The sequence below is a fragment of the Enoplosus armatus genome, chromosome 3 (assembly GCF_043641665.1).
Source record: "Enoplosus armatus isolate fEnoArm2 chromosome 3, fEnoArm2.hap1, whole genome shotgun sequence".
Lineage (NCBI taxonomy): Eukaryota > Metazoa > Chordata > Actinopteri > Centrarchiformes > Enoplosidae > Enoplosus > Enoplosus armatus.
Window position 1 is genome coordinate 12354411 of NC_092182.1, and position 20422 is coordinate 12374832.

The 20422-nt window shown below is 41.4% G+C and overlaps 2 protein-coding genes across 3 annotated transcripts; both read right to left on the reverse strand.

Moving 5' to 3' along the window:
• Positions 1–2669: 2669 nt before the first annotated feature.
• Positions 2670–5232, reverse strand: pfdn5 (prefoldin 5). 2 transcript variants are annotated; one of them, XM_070902770.1, is made up of 6 exons: positions 5149–5232; positions 4695–4797; positions 4290–4321; positions 4099–4173; positions 3862–3967; positions 2670–3055 (listed from the first exon to the last, which is right to left on the reverse strand). In XM_070902770.1, exons 1-6 carry the CDS (start codon positions 5212–5214, stop codon positions 2970–2972), a joined length of 468 nt encoding a protein of 155 aa, XP_070758871.1. In that variant the 5' UTR covers positions 5215–5232; the 3' UTR covers positions 2670–2969. The 2 variants fall into 2 exon arrangements, with proteins under 2 accessions (XP_070758871.1, XP_070758870.1); XM_070902769.1 differs by lacking the exons at positions 4290–4321; positions 4695–4797 and having other exon boundaries at positions 5149–5219.
• Positions 5233–6234: 1002 nt separating this feature from the next.
• Positions 6235–18663, reverse strand: espl1 (extra spindle pole bodies like 1, separase). The gene is made up of 31 exons (XM_070902808.1): positions 18583–18663; positions 18014–18316; positions 17134–17886; positions 16865–16966; positions 16596–16707; positions 16333–16460; positions 15922–16115; positions 15587–15829; positions 15258–15402; positions 14765–14924; positions 14456–14595; positions 14104–14238; positions 13863–13979; positions 13587–13758; positions 13362–13490; positions 13088–13244; positions 12667–12776; positions 11303–12447; positions 10789–11206; positions 10374–10505; positions 10031–10244; positions 9694–9899; positions 9190–9317; positions 8705–8827; positions 8401–8550; positions 8144–8311; positions 7921–8025; positions 7692–7807; positions 7498–7581; positions 7033–7197; positions 6235–6638 (listed from the first exon to the last, which is right to left on the reverse strand). Exons 1-31 carry the CDS (start codon positions 18661–18663, stop codon positions 6437–6439), a joined length of 6537 nt encoding a protein of 2178 aa, XP_070758909.1. The 3' UTR covers positions 6235–6436.
• Between the last annotated feature and the right edge of the window lie 1759 nt (positions 18664–20422).

Consider the following 20422-nt stretch of genomic DNA (forward strand, 5'->3'; position numbering starts at 1 on the left):
CCTCATCTCTTCACACACAAACAAAACGATCTGAGTCTGAGTTGTCATTGGTTTACTTATCACTCTTAACCCCGCCTCTCAAACGGCCACATGTAACCATACATGGCGCAAATCCGCCTCTGAGCTTCAGCGTGACTTGAGCAAGGCATTTTGACCTGTCATCCATTCTAAAACCTCGAGTGTGCTTCGATCATCGATGCTAAACCACTACATGAATCGAAGTCTGTCAAGATTTCAGTCCAACCTGTCTTCTATCAAATATCTTGTGCAAATTCACTGCGAAGCTCAGTAGCGTTACTTCAAGGGGTCGGGAAGAAAGAGCACATGGTGCCAACGAGCCCATTCAACTTAATAAACGACGGTATTCGATTAAATAGAGCCGATTCTGGATATAGGGCGTCTGTGGTTAGTTGATTACTATAATAAATCATCCTTGAAGCGCAGCCATGACCTTTCTCGCGGAACTCTTTGATAGCTACTTAGCTACAGTTGTGTAACAGCTACCATTTAACTCGAATCACGTGTAGGTTAGTTGCTACACATGCAATGTCGTTATGGAAAATGAAATGTACGTTTAGTGCAACTTGTAATGGAGCGAGATGTCACAGTATTCAACATGTTTTTAAACACGTGTTTGTACGGTAGGCTTGTGTAATGTTTCGCCATATTTTGACTGGCGACACCGTAACTGTTATAAATACCTGCCTTTAGCTACGTTAACTAGCTTAAGTTTACTAGCTAGCAGACCAGTTAAGCTACTAGAAACGGCCTCCCTTTACACTCCTAACCTCATTAGTTTGACAGGTTGACAGTAACACATGCTTAACTCTCCTTGTAAACAATATGACTAATAGTTCGGAGCATGAATGCCAACTAACAACTAAAGTGTAAAGTTACTACAACGGAGCAAAGCAGTTCAGACAGCACGAGTCAAACGGGAGGAAGGACGCAAACAGGTTGTCGCATGTTAGCTAGCGTGCCCCTTTCCAGGCCCCAAACTCACCATGCTGCTTTGATCCTCGTCTTCTTATGATGTCCTCTTCGGCTCCGAATGATTTAATTGCTCTGTAGTTTTTATTCTCCTGCGAAGGCTTCAACTCTTAAAAATAACTGGCCGCACTTATTTAGAGTGGCACGTCGTCTCTTTCTCCGCTTAACTACCGTCTCCCCGGTAACGTTACTTAAACGGCCGACCGTGCTCCAGTCCAAACGGTGCGCCCGAACGTACCACAACTTTGAAAGCTGCTAATTTATAACACTAACGACTGTTTCGCTGTTTTAAGTAAAAACGTTTCCCCATTTGACGAAATATGTTCCTCAGGTCAATTCCTCATCCCGCAGCTCAGCTTCGAACCACCGCTCATTCAGCATGTGACAGCTGCGTCCTCTGTCTACCACCGTCCGTCCCAACAGCCTGCACTCCGCCTCCACCTCCCGGGCAACAGCAATGCTAACACCGCAGCGTAGCAACGACTGACTGTGACCTCTGCGAGGGGACATACGGCAGACTCGATGCACTTCTGAGACCTGCCTTGAGCGTGTAACGATGCGACACACGAAGCTAGTTGTGTTTGTGTGTGTGTGTATATATATATATATATATATGTATGTATGTATTTATATGTGTGTGTGTGTGTATTAGCTATACAATAACTGACCAATGTTTCACCTGAGTTCGCAAACAAGCCGAGTTACTATTACTGGCTGCACACTGTTGCATGACCCCATGCAAAGTCTGGAACTGATATGGCAAAGTTCATTTGCAACAGCAATGGAGATCTTAAGTCCACAACCGAGAACTGCTTCTTTTAACTTATCACTTTAAACTCAATGTCTCACATCCTCTCCATAACGTACTGGTCAGGCAAAAGAGCACCTTCAGTGGGAGACTCATTCCTCCCACCAGATTTGCTCTGCTCACAAGAAATTGAAATACAGACATACACTCTCGTCTGTTTTTCTCAGATCGTCACACCATGGATAGTGTGCAGTATTATTGATCTTTCATCAATTATTACATCATTGACAAAATTGAGTGTTATTGGAAAAACAGGGATATTAACAAAATGTGCTAATAAAGCACCATAACTACAAACTGCAGTTACACACTTATAATACATGCTATGAAGGATCAGAAGGATTATATCAATGTTATTCTAACATGTCAAAAAATCTGTTTAAGAAAGGAGTCATGCCTAAGATGCAAGGTTTGTTTTCAAACTCGAAACTTATACAAGGAAACAGCTGTATGAAAGGCTAATTTTAGTGTGCATTGAACCTGTAATTGTCATAGCCTGGTAGGAACAGATGTTGGATTATAACTTTGTTTGTGCTGGAAGTGATTTGCACAAGATCTTCTAAACACTAAGCAAGTACTATTCTACTCTGACATCATACCGTCACTTCAGCCTTAAAGACACAGGTGATTACACTGTGGATGAGTACAGACTTATGTAATTCCCAGTATAGCTCTGCCAACCTTCAACCTAAGCAGTCCAATTAACAAGAATAAGTGAAAACACCTGAGGGTGTGTGCAGGGCCTTAAAAATGTGTGTTTAAGAAGATGCAGTTTCCTTACATATGTAAAAATGTTCTCAAAGTATGTTTTAAGGAAAAAGGTCTAATTAGTGGACCCCACTGATGAAGACACAACAATGAAAACTTTAACTTTGAATGCACAGTGACCTCTTTAATAATGCAAACTAATTAGACACGCAATTCAATTACTTTAAAATTGAGCATGTACACATGATTGCTTTACCATGACAATAAGGCTCATAATTTACTGGTGACAAGATTTGTGCACTTAATTCAGATAGAAACGAAAACAAATTCTTTATTCTTCAGTACTTAACATGTCTTCATTAGATATGTGGAGGGCATTTTCTTGCCCTACAACAGCAGATGCAAGTTTTATTTGCACACAACCCCCCCCAAATCATGAAAAGTTGAAACAGGTGTTAGGCTATTAAGCCTTGGTGGGCCCAACCATCTGTGATGACTGCTGGCTCTGTTGTAGTTGCTGTATCTTCACGTTCATTACTTCAATCACAGCTGCAAGACAGAACACAATGTAGTAAGTTAATAAGTGTGTAACATGTTCTGAACTAAAAAGGTGAGGTTATTGTTGGCTGTCTTTGAAATACTCTCATCACCATAACATATATAACATAATTACATTGTATTAATTTAGATTTCATATTTGTACCATGTTTTATAATAGCATATACAGTATATTAGTAAAATCATTTTATTTGTAGTGTGACATTATCTGTGTACTGTTAACTACTATGTCAATACTCATACATTATAGTTTATTTTAGCCATTTTTACAACGGTCTGCAAAATTCAGTGCAAAACTGGGCCGACTGGGGTCTGAAGCATAATGTGGAACTACTAATTCTTTCTGATCTCATTAAGCATGTTATGCACTTACATATTTTTTACTAGCAAACTGATCTAATTTGTTTTGTAGCAAATGGTCTTGCAAACTGCAGAGACTACATATATAAAGTGCTACAATTCCTGCACTGTTCACCCAATATGTACCCTAACCCTAAAGGCAGACATTGGCACTTTCACTTGTTTCATTTCAAATCCAGCATACAAGAGTGTAGAGCCAAAACCAAACGTACAACTGCACTGTATGCAAACCCATGTGCAAAATAACTACAAAAGGTTAGTATTTCATTCTTTTAAAATATGCTTTGGAGTTGCCTTGTCCTTTCTATTGTATTAGTACAAAGATAAGGGGAATTCTACATTACAATATATGGCTTTGAATTACAAAAATGTGATGACATTTAGTGAAACAATACACAGGAAATAGAGATATCTATGTAAAATTCAGCTTTGCTTACCTTGTTTCATGGCATGTTTTTCTTGAAGAGCTGGCTGAATTTTCTCTATCTGCTTTGTGAGGAAGTCTATTTTGCGTTTGAAGAATGCCTTTGAGTCTTCCACTTTCTACAGAGAGACAAATATAAAGTATAAATAAAATGTACATAAGAATGTTCTAGATAATTTGAATATATTCAAATAAATGATTCAGTAAAAGATGAAATTATATATGCGCTTTCAAATGAAAATATATTTGCCTTTTCGACATAGTATCCTGTCCCCACATCCACTAAAACATTGTCCACGTCATGTAATGATCCAGGGACGTACATCTGGGAAGAAGAAATGTTAAGGACAAGTATATATATGTCAAGAGACACATAACTTAATTTCAAACACATCACACAAAACGTGAAATGCTGGTTGTTCCACTGTAAAGGAAGGATACAGAGCTGGTAAGTGGCACGAGCAATTCTTTTCCTGTATGAGAGAGGAGAGAAAGAACAAAGAATCAACTTCAGCTGCAGATTCACAGGTGTGGTGGATGATTTCATGAACTGTCAACAAAGTGACTACATTACACCGTTGAAGACATAATGCATATTTTTCTTCACTGTGCAGTGCTCCCTTTTGAAGATAACTTTTTATATATTACTGTGACTAAGATTACGTGAAAGCTGAACTCTTATGATGAAAAACAACGCTCCCCATTTCGATATATATTAGAGGGTAACTCAGGGTTAATCATAGCAAAATGAAGAAGCACTGTTGAGCTAAATATGTTCATCAGTCATTCCAGCAACTCTGTTGAAGACTTGGTGGGGCACAAAGTCACAAAACGTATTTCACTCACCTTTATTGTTTTTGTTCAGGACATTCAAACTATCTTTTGCTTCGACATACTTGGTCTGGACAACTTTGAGCTGACCTATTGAAGACGTCAAGAACTCAATCTCCTGCAAAACATTAAGATGTACACAAAGCGATCAAATCCACTGCATACAAAAACCAGACCTGTCAGCTATCTTAAAGATTTACCTAAAGAATAACAAAATGTGCTCACGCCTAACATTTCGAAGCATTTTTTAATTGTTGATGTTGTCGAAACAAGTGAAACGATGAGGGGCAGTTAACGCCAACATGTTTCACACCGGGTGACTGGGTATTTAACTACCGTTTCCACCGTTAGCGTCAGATGTGCTAGCTAGCTGCCCCACACTCCAGTTTTCATTCAGATGATCGCCCTCATAAAGTCGTTGTCACAGAACACGGTCACAAGTGAAATGTACTAAACTGTTTAATATTACCTGATCTAGCTGGGTTTTCAGTCCCTCTAATTGGGGCAGGGAGAGGTCTGTGAGATTCACCGCCATGTTGCAAGCGCGATGTCAAATGACCCTCAGTGATTGTGTTTCCGGTTGATGGAGCTCGGCGGTCATTAGTCTGAAACACCGCCCCCAGAGGACAAGATACGAGGTGCACCTGCTCCTCTGGGGAAGCCTGGTAAATGTTTCCACTTGCTTATGTTTTAACTAAAATGCACTTAAACTGTTGTTGGTTGCTGAAAGTCCCCTTTACTGTCCAATTGGGACGGTTCAAAGGCTCAGAAAAATTGTGTAATTTTTGGAATTAAATTGCAAACTGGCATTATTTGATATGAACCAAAAATCACAAAACAATTCAAATTCAAAAGGCCAGTATGCATTTTTTTGGCTCAGGTAACACAGGAAGTCCATTTCACATTTCATTTTATTATCAATAGAGGAATTATATGTGGGAGTAACAATTATTTTGTACTTAATGTAATTTTGGCAGTATGTTGTATCAAATATAAACCTGTATTTTTATTTTGTTGTGCATTATTTACATTCACCTGAAACTAAACATTAATTGAGCTTATAATTTTATATTTGTGCTCTAGGGCCCTTGTTTCTGACCTACTCACCCAAATTAGTTGAAAGCACCCTTAAATTACAGCTGACACTCTGCGTTTTAATTTCCATATACCATTCACATCCAAAATAATATAAAGGCACTAAATGAGCTCTAGATCAAATACTTATAGAGCAAACTCTAGAGGTTTAAAAAAAAGCGAAACAATTCTTTAAATGTTAATATCTATTAAGAATTATATCAACAGCTTTTAGCTGTAATGAGAAAGATACACTAGTATTGTAAGAACTATATGTTCCCCACTTTTTCCCCACAGTGAATTGATTTTGTTCCAAATGATCTTTGCATAAATGTGAATAATTACAAAGTAATTTCCACAAGCAGACAATGACTGTATGTGAGAACACATTTATTCAAAAATTGTTGTTCAATCAACACATTAAAAATGCATTCAAAACAAGTAATAAAAAATTAGCAAGATATTTAAAATCATTCACACTATAGTAACATTTGTTTAAAAATCGAAGCATTGGTTTAAATAAAGGAAATGCAGTACTTTTAATCTTGCCCAAATTAGCAAAAACAAGAATAAACTTCAAATTCAAGTCACGTCCTCCAGTTTGTGTGCTGAAACAACATTTAAATACTGCATAGATTGTTTACATCCTGCTTTTAAGAAGAGCTTTGGCTCATCAGGCCACCTCAGGCCAGGTGGACAGGTAAGCCATAGACCACAGGTGCAGCTCCTATGAGGTGTTTCAGGTGTGTGGCCTGACGGGATGAGCCCATATAATCCAGGAGGGGAGCTCCGGACCCAGCGGATAACCAGGACTCCAACAAGGCTTTAGTGAAGCGATCAATATCCCGATCGGTCACATCCCACAGGTTTCCCAAAACAAAGGGGCTAAGGACGAAAGAAACAATAGTCATGACAGACACGGCAGGAGAATGACTAAATTACTATTCCACATAATAATCCAATGATATTCCTTGTACTGTTATAATAGTTTCCACAGACAGACGGATTGGTGGCAGTAGTCTTATTTTCCACAAACCAGTCAAAAATATTGATTTCTATGGTATTTCACAAAACTGAGGAGAAAATATCCTTAGATGTGACTCCTGTTCAGAGTACTTGACATCTACTGTATAATGTTGGTAGAGTGGTGCTGTGAAGTTGATAATTAGTGTGGTAATTGAGATTCATCAAGTTGCTGGTTTTAAAGCATAACTTAATTCAGCTTTGTGGTACATGCATTAACCGATCCTTATTCAACTGCAAGTAACAGATATCTCACCATCCTGCTATGAGGTAGTTGAGGATGATGCCTTGTCCTTCCTGATCCCCACGCACTGCCAGAGCCGCACTACTGCAACCAAAAAGCAGAGAGGCTGCTCTCATCTGCCGCTTCAGGACCGCCTGGCTGTCAAGGAACCGTGCGCCTGCACCGTGACCCACATAACTGAAGCACCCCGGGGGTAAGAGAGACATGGACAGAGAGGATATAAAGTAAAACAGGCGATCAAATTAAAGAGCTTAATATAGAACAACCCTTATATATCAAACAAGTTAAGTAAATAAAAAATAAATACATAAAATTCAGTTCTAATCTGATCCAAACTTCAGTGCAAAATATTGTATTCTATAGTACTGGCTTTTGAATGAACTTATTTTTAATTTCTTACTTTCAACATCTTGCATTGTTGTGAACTGTAACTATTTCCTCTCCCTATCAGGATACTTAAGATCATCACAAACTCACATGTATAGATCCTTGTTTGCAACAGCTTCTTCCAGCTGACCCGAATCAGGAGCAACTCCGCACACACCCTCCCAATCCTGCTTACTTTAGTGAGAATAGGAATGTTGTAAATGGGAAGAAAACAGACCAGTGACAGAAAGACATACACACAAATCAAATGCTTCTCTTTTTAATTGTCATGAGTCGGGTCTCACCTGCTAAACCATTCCTTGAATCGGTCTTGAGAGTTTCCTAAATTGTCGTCAGGGTCCAGCACATAAAACACCTGCCTTGTATCCACACCTTGCTTCAGGATGGACTGAGACTCAGTCTAAACGGGAGGATTTAAATAACAAAATCCATCTGAACTGAACTTAACTGTCAGGAAGTTAATTACACCTGTATCACAGGGCATACTGGCACAGTAACAGAGCTTAATCTCACCTCTTTCTGAATGCTCAGTCCAATTAGTGAGTGCAGAGAAGGCATCCGGCTGACAGAGCGAGATGTTAAGATGGAGATGCTCTCCCACGGCAACTTCTGAAGGTACTGCAAAGGAAAGAGGAAGGCTATATTAGCATTATCCCATCTTACAAAGGACATATTGTAACACGGCTTTCGAGACTATAGGAAAATTCAGTTTTTAAATTGAGAAGATAAAACTAACCTTGTCCAGGATGAGAACCATGTGACCGTGGGGCTCATCTCTGTCAGCGAGCCGGGACACAGCTGTATGGAAAAGCTGGTCACACTCCACGTCCCACTGTGGAGAAACTCCCACAGCAAATCTTTTAAGGTCTTCATGGGAGAGCACAGGAGAAGCAGACAGCACAGCCTGAAACACAAGTCAGAAGTAATGGTGACTGTTGTTGTTGGTTGCTTGTTCCTTTTCCAGCTGTTTTTGGTCGATGGAGCGAAACACACATTCAACATCTCCTCACTGACTGTCACCCCCTTGGCAGACAAGGACTGGCAAAGGTTCTGGGCCTGTTTGGAGAGCTCAGGATCCAATGAAAGGGGTAGAAGAAAGCTCCTCCAGCATCCCAGCAATCCCTCCATCTCCGTCAACAGTCGCTGAAAGAAAGATGGGAGGTTTTAAGAACTTTTAAGTGCATTTCGTAGTCAAAACTTAACTAAAATTGTTTGAGTGGAAGTGTATAACTAGGTGAATAATACAGGCATTGAGCCCTCTGACTCCCCAGCAGTACCCTCGCTCTTCACCACTTACCTCAACTCGAGAGTCGAGCGCCCTGCGGCCCTCCCACCACTTGGCTTTCTCAGACACACAGCTCACGACCTTCTGTTCCACCTGAATACTATCCATCTCCTGCACCAGCCAACTAATGGGGTGCTGCATAACACAGAGAGACGTAGACAGAATTATAATCTGGGATGTTAATGATAAAGCCTGAACCACAAGTCAAACTTTGGTTACTGGGGCTTAAAATATTTCTTCCACATAATATAGTATTTTATACACAGTAGTTTATTTTACTGTTACTAGGATATAATTTAAACCCCTTATTACAATAGAAGATTTTATATCTAAAATTCCATTTAACTATAGCTGCAGTAGATATTGTCTCTTTCAGCTAGGCTACTTGATACTGCTGGTAAAAGATTGTGGCAGGGCAAGATCTTAAAGTCACTAGTGTCTCCATATTGCTAAAGCTATAAGCACTGATGCTATACCATCTATATAATTGTGCTCACCTGCTGTTTAGAGGTGGGGATATGAACGGTGACGGGGGCAGATCCCTTCGTCAGACGTGACAGTATGATGCTGTCACCCATCTCACCAGGTTTTACTCCAAACACAGACAGCACACACACTGTCACTCCTGTACAGGAACAAGAGGGATGCACAGAGAGAAAGCATGTATTACATAAGCATGAGGCAATTCACATTCTGCTTTTGCCTACCTCACAAAAGCATCAAGTAATCTGAATGAAGTCAGGTTATGAACAAGGCAAGAAAGTGCTCTCACTGAATTAGGCCCCAATAAGTATAGTTACAGTAGCAAAGGGAATGACATACTAGAAGTTTGACAAACTAGCAATCAAAACTGAGCTCCGAGATAAAAAATCCACTGAATTACAAGTTTTAAAAACTTAAACTCTCATAATGCATGGCTAACATGTGCAAGCCACACTGGAATCAATCATGAAAATGTATACATTCTGCTATTGAGATCAAGTCAGTATTTAATATTTTACCTGGGGGGAGGTGTTGAATTTGTTGGACAAACTCATGACAGTGGCTCTTGGGGAAAGTAGAAGAGTCAGCAGTTGGAAAGGAGAAGATGTCCTCCAACTGTGACAACCTCTGTTCGGTAGAGTTCTTGGGCTCGCTCGGACTGAGCTCATCTAGACTCAGAGCATCCATCTTGTCTGCTAGCTCATTGGATGCCTTTTTTAGCTTCCTGTTGAATGACACATTAAAGCGAAGTCAAAAATGTATTTTAAATGAGTTTGAGATATCTTGATTATAGACCAAAGTTGTGTTAAGAGGGAAATGATGACTTGACACTATACATACAACACATATGCTTACTTGAGACAACTGGCTATATGTCTGATTGTGCGATGACGACTTGTGATGCCCAAGGACTGTGCATGCAGCATTGCTGTAGTTATCGGGTCCTGCTGTCCAATGGTCAAGGCCAGAAGAGCACAGAGGGTCGTGTAGATGGTGGGGGAGGGGAAGTGCTGAAAGGTCAACCAGGATGAACGGAGCAATGACTGAACATCCTCCAGAGAAAGATTGTCTGGGGAGAAAAAAGAGAAAATACAGACGCAAAGACTGAAAAACAGTTTAGGCATGTCTGTTTTGTAATACCATTGTCATCGCAGTATCATTGCAGATCAGCTGTGACTGCAGCAGTGTAAAGTCTCACCTGGCCTGATGTCTGAATGAGAGAGGTGGGCTGGTGGACCTTCTCTCAGATGACCTCTGCTCCTCAGTTCAGACAGGTCGTCTCTCTCCAAATCGCAACACATATCCCTCCGCAAAACCTCAAAATCTATGTCTAGAGAGGGTAAAGACATGGATTAGAGCTCTGGCCTTGATCCAAACGTGGTGGGATACTGTAGTGATTCTTTGTGTTGCCCTTTCCTGGCACATCTTGCATACTCTCTGGTTTTGTTATAGTGCCCAAACCCATACGTTTTCTTCAAGCTCATTGTTGATATTCTGAAACTTAATTGATGATTGAAATTTGGGGTTTCAGGGGCACTTTCAGGAAACTTAAGTATAAGAAGGTTATATTTCCTAATTAATGGGAAGTTTCACCATGTGCACAAAATACACACCAATATCTTTGCTTGAAGCAGGATTGTCTTCAGTCTCAGTGTCTGATGTCCTAAGCTGCTCAATGCTTATGTCCAGAACCTTGGGAGTTTCCTCCTCAATGGTCCTCATTTTGTCTGGCTCCTCCACTGAATCAGCCTCTGCCCTGGACAGCTCCCTTCTGGTTCTTCCTCTTCTTGTTGAGGGAGGCTGACAGACCAAAGTGTCATCATCCTCAGAAGAGGGGGCCCGAGGCACTGCAGTGGTCCTCTTACCCTTGACCTGCCTCTTGGTTGGGACTTTTTCTGCAGGTGGATCTGGGGCTGTTTTACTGTTGTTAGCAGCTCTTCTTGTGGTGGTTCGCTTTTTAGGGACTTCCGTTTTTTCTTTGGGTTGTGCCTGAGTACTGGCTTCTGTGTCACTCTCATCACTAAATTCCACCTGTGTTGACATATTAAAAAGGAAGATAGTTTTCATAAAAACAAAAAGCTGTGTATTTTTGTAACAATAAAACCTGTACTCTGATTAGATGCCTACCTTGAAGCGTGATTTCTTTGTGCGTCTGGGGGCAGCAGGCACAGGTTGAGCTTTGTCTTGAATTGGAGACAACTCTTCATACACATGAAACTGTAGCTTAGGGGCAGTCCTCTGTGCTTTCTGCAAAGAGGCAGGGGCTTTCACCTTTTGAACAGGAGTAAAGGCCAAAGTAGGTACCACTGTGTTAAAGTCAAAAGAGCCAAGATCCCTAACAGAGGCCTTCGATTTAACCACCACTGGTGTCATGGGAACCAGTCCCTTTCCTTTGGTTGAGGAGCTTGTCACTTGAATCTTGGGCTTGACAACCTTGACCTTCTTTGCCTCCTTTGTTTTGTCAGGAATATCTGGGTTTTTAATGGACTCGTTAGGCTTTTTTAGCAAGGATGAGGGAGGCACTGTTTTCTGTTCTGATTTGAGCTCTTTATCCGCTTTTGGTGCATTCCAAGTCCAAGCGTTTGAGAAGAGCTCTTCTGGGGTGCAGCCCTTTTTGGCAGCCATGGTAACCAATGACACTATGGATTTGGTTGCCATTAGGCCTGCTCTCACAGGTCTTAGCACGGGAGAGGGTGATGAATTAACAAATGCTAAGCCAGCCTCCAGTACATTCCATATACCGCAAACCTTGTTAAGCCCTGGTTCCAGCCCAGACAGAGCCATGTGAAGATACACACGGCCCACCATGTCCTGCATCAGGGAGGGTTTAGGGAAGCCTTTGGCAGGGCCACAGGGAGGGAAGAGTTTAGCCAATTTTGCCCCAAGTTTGGCAGAGACACTCTTACAGCGGGCTAATGTTGCCCATTGAAGTTTCAAACTGACTCTGGCTTCATTGTGATCCAGCTGGAGAACCAGATCAGCCTGTGTGGCTGCCCAGCGAGCAGTGGCACGGCCCAGACAGGGCTCTGAGCAGCAGGGGCACTGGCAGTCGGGTTCATGCGCCAGGGAGGACAGCCAGCGACGAGGCTGGGCTTTGAGAGGCGGGGAGCTGGCCAGATCCCTCACTACAGGTTCTTTGGCAATCCACCTAGTGCTCAGGATGCCCTTAAAATCATCCTCTAAGGTAGGAAGGGGAGACTGAGATTTCTGTGCTGGACGACCTTTCCTAGGTTTGATTTTCACTTCTGCTTTCTTCACCTGATCAGAAAAATCTGAGGAAAAGAAATAAAAAGTCAACTTAGTAGCACAAGGAAACTGACACAGTGTCTAATGTAATAACAGCCATTTGCACAACAGGTACAACATAATTTTGAAAGACAATAGCACAATGTGATCAAATCCTCACATTACAATTTTACCTGCAGTCAAACAATAACATTGAATCACTGTCCACCTCTATTTGAACCAGTGGAGCTATCCATTCAACAGACCTGTGCAAAGCTCCAGAAGGTTTCTGACTTTGTCTAAATCAATTCCACTTTCCTCTCTCTCCCCCTGCATCAGCTCCAGCTCAGCTTTCATTACCAGCAGCTCAGCACATCTAAAACAAAGACAAAGATGAGAAAAAGTAAATAAAAAGCTTGTAATGTGACCATAGTAGAACTGACTATACAGTATGTTGATCTTATGTATTGTATTGGCTTAAAGAGATTAAAATGCGTAAGAAACAATATCAAGCTTAACAGCACACAAAACATAAAAGGAGGAACAGGCTTTGACCTGCTGCTAAGTTTAACATTGTAAACACAAATTTTAAAATTATTTAAGTATGGCCAGTATAAGCTGATAAGTTATCTTTTGGACCCTGTTTCTTTCATTACATTTTAGCCACTACCATGTCCGTGTACATACTGGCTGAGTGCTTGCAGCTTGATGGCCAGTTTGAGAGCTTCTAGACATTGAAGACGGGCATCATTGATGGCCCCACAGCTGCTCCTCACAGCCACCATCTTCATAGAGCAGTTTAACAGCTCTGAGAGCAGCTGCCACTTCAGCACCAGGTTATCTCCTGCTCATAGACCAAGAGAGAAAGAATCAGACAGACAGCATTAAAACAAACATCAATAAGATAAGGTATTAGCAAGATTTTCCATGTATTGTCAGGCTATGTGCGGGACAAATGTACCTTGGTCGATGAAGCGCATGTCTGAGCTGCTGCCGTTAGTCCCATATAGGCCCTTCCCCACTAAAGTAACCAGCAGGCTGCAGAGAAGCTTCAGACTTTCATACAGGGCAGTGTCCGGGCTATTGATACCTGAAACACATAAACAATCCTTAGCTCCACATTCCCAGCAAGCAAAACTGAACAGAAAATCTGGTTATATTTAGTGTAGCAAATGCTTTAGCGAACCATGCTGTGTGATATGGCTCCGCTGAGCTTGTGGCAGTGCAGCTGTGTCCAAACTCAGATAAGAGCTGCAGGTCTGGAGCGTCCGAGCACGCAGCAGGTACCAGCTTTTTGACTGTCTCTGCTCATTCACTTCTTTAAGCACTTCACACAGATAAGGCACCCCAAGATCCACCTGAACAAGAAAGGGGCAATTTGATTAAAATCACCCATTGCAGGAAAAAAAAACTATAACAATGCAGTAATATGAGAAATACTATTAGCAGACATGTTACATACCTGTCCTGTGCTGTAGCAGTACTGAGCTTTCAACAGAATGGCCAGCATAGAGAGAGAAGAAGGTCCATCAGTGGTGGAATCTGAGGTAAGAAGTTTTTCGGCTCGTTCTAGCTGGGCCTAAAAAAAATTTTTTTTAAGAAAAAGAAAGGCACAGGAAACATAAAATAAATAAAGTGACATGTAGCACATTAAGGGAAATGTAGGACATTTGCTACAAATAATTATTATAAATCTGCATTACCAAAGCCAGTTCAGGGGTGCCCATATCCAGAAGGATACTGGCTGATTGACAGAGGGAGCTGGCACATCCGTGGGCATCAGCAAGTTGATGTGAAAGTCCAATCGCAAGTTGGTAAGCTTCCAAAGCCTTAAGAGGCTTCATAAGAGAATGAGGAGATTTGATAAATATACAGACACTGGAATTACAAATGTGAACACTAGTTATAACAACCCTGACCGCAGAATACACCACAAAATCCCCATAGCACAACTTCAAACTACAGTATTGAATACAGAATTTGGTCAATTTAACTACAAAACGAGACAAATTTATAATGCACATGTCTAATTCAGACCACATTCTGTGTCGTTACCTTTCCCATGAGTTTGAAGAGAGCCGCAGTCACAGCGATGGAGCTACAAGTCTGTTTGGGGTTTCTGACAGAAGGTAGGACTTGACTCTGCAGAAGAGCGGCCCACTCATCCAGTGCTCTTTCCAAAGGCTTGCACAACTCTTAAAAGGAAATAAAGAATGGGACAGCAAGTGATGAGCAATTGTTTTGATTAGACCAACAGCTAGTACTTGCGTTCTGAAGCAGAACGACAGATTATGGTATAATACATAGCCATCATGTCATACAGATGTGTACAGTAAGCTGACTATGATAAAAAGGGGTTCCCACTGTTCTCTGCAGCCAGGTTGAAATGCAGGCCTTCATAGACCAGGATGCTGTCTTGTGTCTTCTGCTTATCTTCATAATCAAAATCATTGGTTCCTATGGGATTGGCCACACACCGTGTCTGCTCACGCAACTCTCGCTGTTTTTTGTCCCTTTCAATGGCCTGGCCCAAAACACACAAGCATCATTAATTAATCACAAGTTACTTGGTCACTGTATTAAACAAAGGCTTCATTCCAGATCGTTGATTTACATTTATATAGTGTAATATCAATTCTACAGTAGTTCTATGTAAGAAAGATCCTGAGACCATGAATACTACCGTGCCGTTACTTATTTCAGTTTCACTCAGTCTCATTTTATCACAATGAAATTCTAAACACTGACACTTAAATACACACACACAAAAATAACTTACACACACTAAAATAATATTAATGAAACTAAATAAATGAAAATATGCACATGATATCCTGACAGATCCAACAGAGCTCACCTCCTGAAGATTCTTCTCAAGAGTGCAGATATAGAGCCAAAGTAAAGCATGGGCCTTGTCATCCTTCAGTCTGTCTGCATTCTCTGGAGTCTCTGGCTCTTCTTCAAGCAGCCGTAAAGCTTCATGGGTAAAATCAACTGCTGTGCTGTGTAGTTAAAAATGAACATAATGGACATTGAGATGATAGGCTGCTGCCCGTGTTGGCCCAGTCTGGAATTTCAATTGTCGGCCCTGGTGCTAACAGCTTTTCAAGCACACAAAACCATGTATTTGTATCTATCAAGGAAGACCACTCATTAGAAATGATGATGTAAATAAAAGCTACCTACCAGTCAGTCTGTTCACTGAAATCCTGGTAACACACAACTTGGGCCATTTCACAGAGGTAGACAGCACGTTGATGGGTGTGGGAGCTCTCCTCGTGGCAGATATCCAACAGATCACAGAGAGTGTTGTAACGCTCCTGGGCTGTGTCCCCTGCCACCTCCTTATAGGCTCGCAGCTCTTCCTCCAAAAGGCAAAGCATTACTCGCTCATCAGGGACGTCAGGACCAAAACCATCGTGCAGTGTCCTGTTTCAGGATGGAAGCCAACAGTTGTAGGTTCGCTTTCCATTGATATCCCGAAAAACTAAAAAAGTCCCTTCGTTGGAATTTGTCTGTACCTGAGTCGGATGTCCTCCTCAGAGTTACGGGCCGCGTCAGTCTTTGTTTTCACCCACAGATTCACTGGTTCGGCCATATGAGTAGTGATTTTGTCCCCCAGAGCCTTCAGCCACAGGATCACCCAGTCCAGGGCTCGCTCCAGTTGTCCAGCCCGCCGAGATGTCTGCACAGCTAGCATGAAGGGTCGGCTCAGCTACGTAGTCAAAAGACATGATAATAATACAGATGACTGTAAAAAGTGAATATAAATATATAATAACAAATTTCCCCAAGGAGCATTTCGTTTTTCATCCACCTAACACAGGCACTTTAAAATCAGGAAGTAATCTTATGTATGCCGACCCCCAAGCCCATTCCATGCAAAGTGTTTTTTTTTATAAAGCCTGAGACAATGTGACAAAAGAGCTTACCCTATCGACAGAGAGCGAGGTGGGGCAATTCTTGCATAGATCCCTGCAGATGATCTCAACGAGAGTGAAGGCCTGGTCATAGAGGCGCCGGTTGTACAATCCACAAGCTAAGTTGCTCACAGCAATCACTGCAAGACACATGGTAAACAAAGTCAAAAAATGTCATAACATAAAATATTAAGTGTCTATATATTGCAATTTAAGTAAGCATTTCAGAACCACTCAAGTGACTTGACAACATTACTAATCTCGAGTGTAATCACCTGCTTTGATGAGAAGGTTTTCACTGGACAGTTTACGCAGTTCAGTCATCATCAGTCCAGCTGTGGCTTGGCAGTACAGCAGCACTCTCTCCAGTGTGTCACTGTTCTCCAGCTAAGAACAACAAATCACAATCTGTACTAAAAACCTAAATCAGAGTACATTCAGACCAGTGGCAATGTGTTGGTAACTATGCGTTTAATCCGTCTTAGTTTTAGTTTGGTCATTTCTATCATCATCATGAAACTGGACGTTACAGAAGCAGCCTCACCTGTGATGCGAGCATGCTCTCATAAGCAAATACGAAGCCTTGGTAAATACTGAAGCAAAGGGCCTGTTGCAGTCTGCTGCCCTCAGCCTGGCATGTCGAATTCTGTAAAGAGAGTAAACCACAATCTATATAAACTCTTATAATAAAAAAAATGTAACTTCTAAATGCCTTTTTGATGGCAATTGAGAAAAAGCCAAGATTACTTTTATTTTATAGAATGATTCCCTCCAAATAAGAACTCTTTTTTTCTGGTCAGTAACTACACTCACCTTCTTCAGGATCTTTAATATCTGTTCTTGGTGCTCCTCAAGAAAGGAGAACCAAGCAAGGAGCGCCGGTCCGCTTAATCCCTTGCTGTGGCCACTGTCGACAGCCCACACCACTAGTCCGCACGCTTCCAAAACTGCATGAGCTTCTTGGTCCCCCAGGTCAGCTGAAAGAGACCTCAAGGACCTGGCACACTCTGTCAAAGCCTGGCCACTCTCCCTGCCAGCCTTCATTGTAGAATGAATTTTTACTGCCCATTTCCCGAGCACTGCAGCTGTACACGGACTGTCAGCATTGTCTCTGATCTTGCTCTCAATTTCATTCAAGAAAGTGGAGGCCAGATCATAGTGGCCAGCCTTACAAAGCACCTTCACTATAATCAGCATCATTTCGTAAAGCACATATAAACTTGATGTCTCAGTAGACCGCTTGAACCCATCCCCCTCACAGCCTAGACCACCAGCCCAGCATCTGTTGAAAAGCATGTGCATTTCCTGGAGAAGAAAAGAAGCATCATCCTTGGTTATGGCTGCACAGCTACTCTCAAATTCAGCGATGGCATCCTCTGTGTATATGGGAGCTTTAGAGATAGAGGGAGTTGCACTTTCTGTATCCATCAACAGGAGGAAGCTCAGAGCTTGCATCTGGCAGTGGAGTTTGTCGCGGGGATTCAGGATTTTCCTGTCTTTGGTGGCAGATAGTCCATTCCAGAGCACTGAGAAGCAGCTCCGCACAAGAACACAGTAGTCCTCAGCCTATGGACCATACAACAGTGTTTACCATGTTAATGCTGACACGAAAGCGATCATGCAGTATATATGTGGGATATACAACACATGTTTATGAACTCTGTAAAACAATAAGTGAAAACCATTTACATACCTTTTGGGCTGTGGTAAGCCTGCTGTAAAGCAACCCAGCGACATGGCTACATAGACTGTGAGCTTCTAGGGAGCTTAGCTTCTTGACAATATGGAAAATGATCTTTTCCATGTACAGAGGACTGCTCTGAGCAACAAGTGCTGCAGAGATATCATAGCCACGAAGGGAAAGCTCCACCAGCTGTACCAACTGACTGACATGGTCCAAGTCAGGGGATCCGACTCCAAGTTGATGGTTACAGGCTCTGATGACCCTGTCACACAGTGTGCGACCCTGAAGGCCTGCCTGACTCTTCACATAATTCTGCAATGTAGAAAGAAAAATGAAAAAAGGTTCAGATTGTCTTTTCAATGTGAGATTCATAGTTAACTGTAATGTGTTTTGAGCCTAAATGTCTGATTCTAACACAGCAAATGGAACTGGGCTCATTTGGAGGCAGTTAATCATGGGTTAATGTTATTTAAAAAGACTTGCTTTTACCAGGTTCTCTTCGACTAGAAAAATAATACCAACTTGTAACGTCATTAGGAATACGAGTGATTCATCTTATCAAACTTGTTTATGCTAACCTCTAGTTCTTGAAGTAAAAGCTCCGTCTCCTTCACAGAAGCGGTCCGCTTGATATATTCGTCCACCTTCAAACACTTCATGTCGACAGCTGTGGAAAACACGTTAGTTGAGAGAAAGCCATGTTATTAATGTTAAAACGTCAAAGAGAGGAGCTTAGCTAACGTTAGCAACAACGTCAACCACAACGTTGACGCTGCGCGTCTAGCGTTAACGTTTGCAAACTTAACCACGAGAGTGAACTGCGACTTACTTCAGGCAGGAGACCTTTGGAGCAACAGTTTTATTTACAGCAGATAAAAAGCAGACTTGCTGTCCATAATAACATTATTAAGTAGCTGCTAGACTTTTAACTGTAAGTTAAAAGATTCAAATCCTCAACAATCATGGAAACTGCACCCCCGCGCACTGTTTTTGAACGGTGTTTTCTAACCAATCCGACAGCACATCCGCTTTTACCCGGAAATAATAGGACTTATGGGTATTGAAGTTTTATTATCGTGCTCAAACCATCATCTGTATTTAGTAACATGATGGCTACACCAAATATCTCCCAGAAACAAGTGACATTACTTTCCATATCATACAAAGTAAACTAACTAACATTACATGTCACATTAAACATATTTGGTGTTTTTGAGTTGGACTAACAAAAATGGCTTGGACAATATCATATCAGTGGTAGCAAATGGTAATTGTATTAGTAGTAGTAACAAAGGGAAGTGCTTGTACTGTCTCCTCTTGTTTCCACTATACTCTCCCTGCCATACAGAATCAGAATCAGAAATACTTTATTGATCCCCGGGGGGAAATTGTACAACTTAATCATTATAATCATACCAAAATGCACCTACTGTTTTCAAGTTCCACTTACACACTGGCACTTCAAACCACACTAAATAGGTCTAGATTAGTCAAGGGCCAGCAAAATAGGTTGGTGAGGATTCTTTTTTTTTCAGCAAGGCGGGAGTCCCAAATGTGAAGCCAAAATGTTAATGCCCTGGTGTGGACAAGTCAAAGTGCTGACATCAATGCAATCAAGAGTTTGTGGCATTATTTAAAAAAATGCTGTTCACTCATAGTCCCCATAAAACATGATGGAGCTTGAACGGTTTTGCAAGGAGGAATTGGGGAAATTTTGTCCAAAAGTGTCAAGATGTACACAGTTAATACAGACTTAACGACATGGAATGAAGGCTCTAATTGCTGCCAAAGGCGCATGCAATCATTCATTTGTGTTTTATAATGGCACATTTGTAAAGATTTGGTCTCCCATTTCCATTTTTTGTTGATCAACGAAAACCAACACACATCCACTGTGATTACAGAACAATAAAACATGAAAAGGTTCATGGGGCAAATGCTTTTTATGGTCACTGCAAATAGTCTGTGATTCCATTGCTGGCATCGGTTTGTAAATTTCTTTTTAAAAACGTGTGAGTGGAGTGATGAATAAACTTGAACAAAGCTGTACAAAGTGTGAACAAACACTAATTAACTTTTTTTTGTAGTTTTAATCAGCAGTATTTACTAGGTCTGTGGATGAGGAGCAACAAAAAGAAAGAGGAGAGGGTAAAGGGAGATAGACAGAACTGTGCTATGTGCTTTAATCTGACCTCTTTGTTTAAAACAGTCACATCTCTAGCGTCAGAATGCTTTAGAAGCATCATGCTGGAGGCAGGTAAAGATCCAACACAAGCATCATAGAGACTCATAGAGCACACAGAGCTCCATGGGTCAGTGAAAAGGGTTGATGAAATTAAGCAAAACAATAATCTTTTGTTTTGTCAGAAAATCTGTTTTGTAATCAAAACACTCTAATTCACATATAAAGAATAAAGT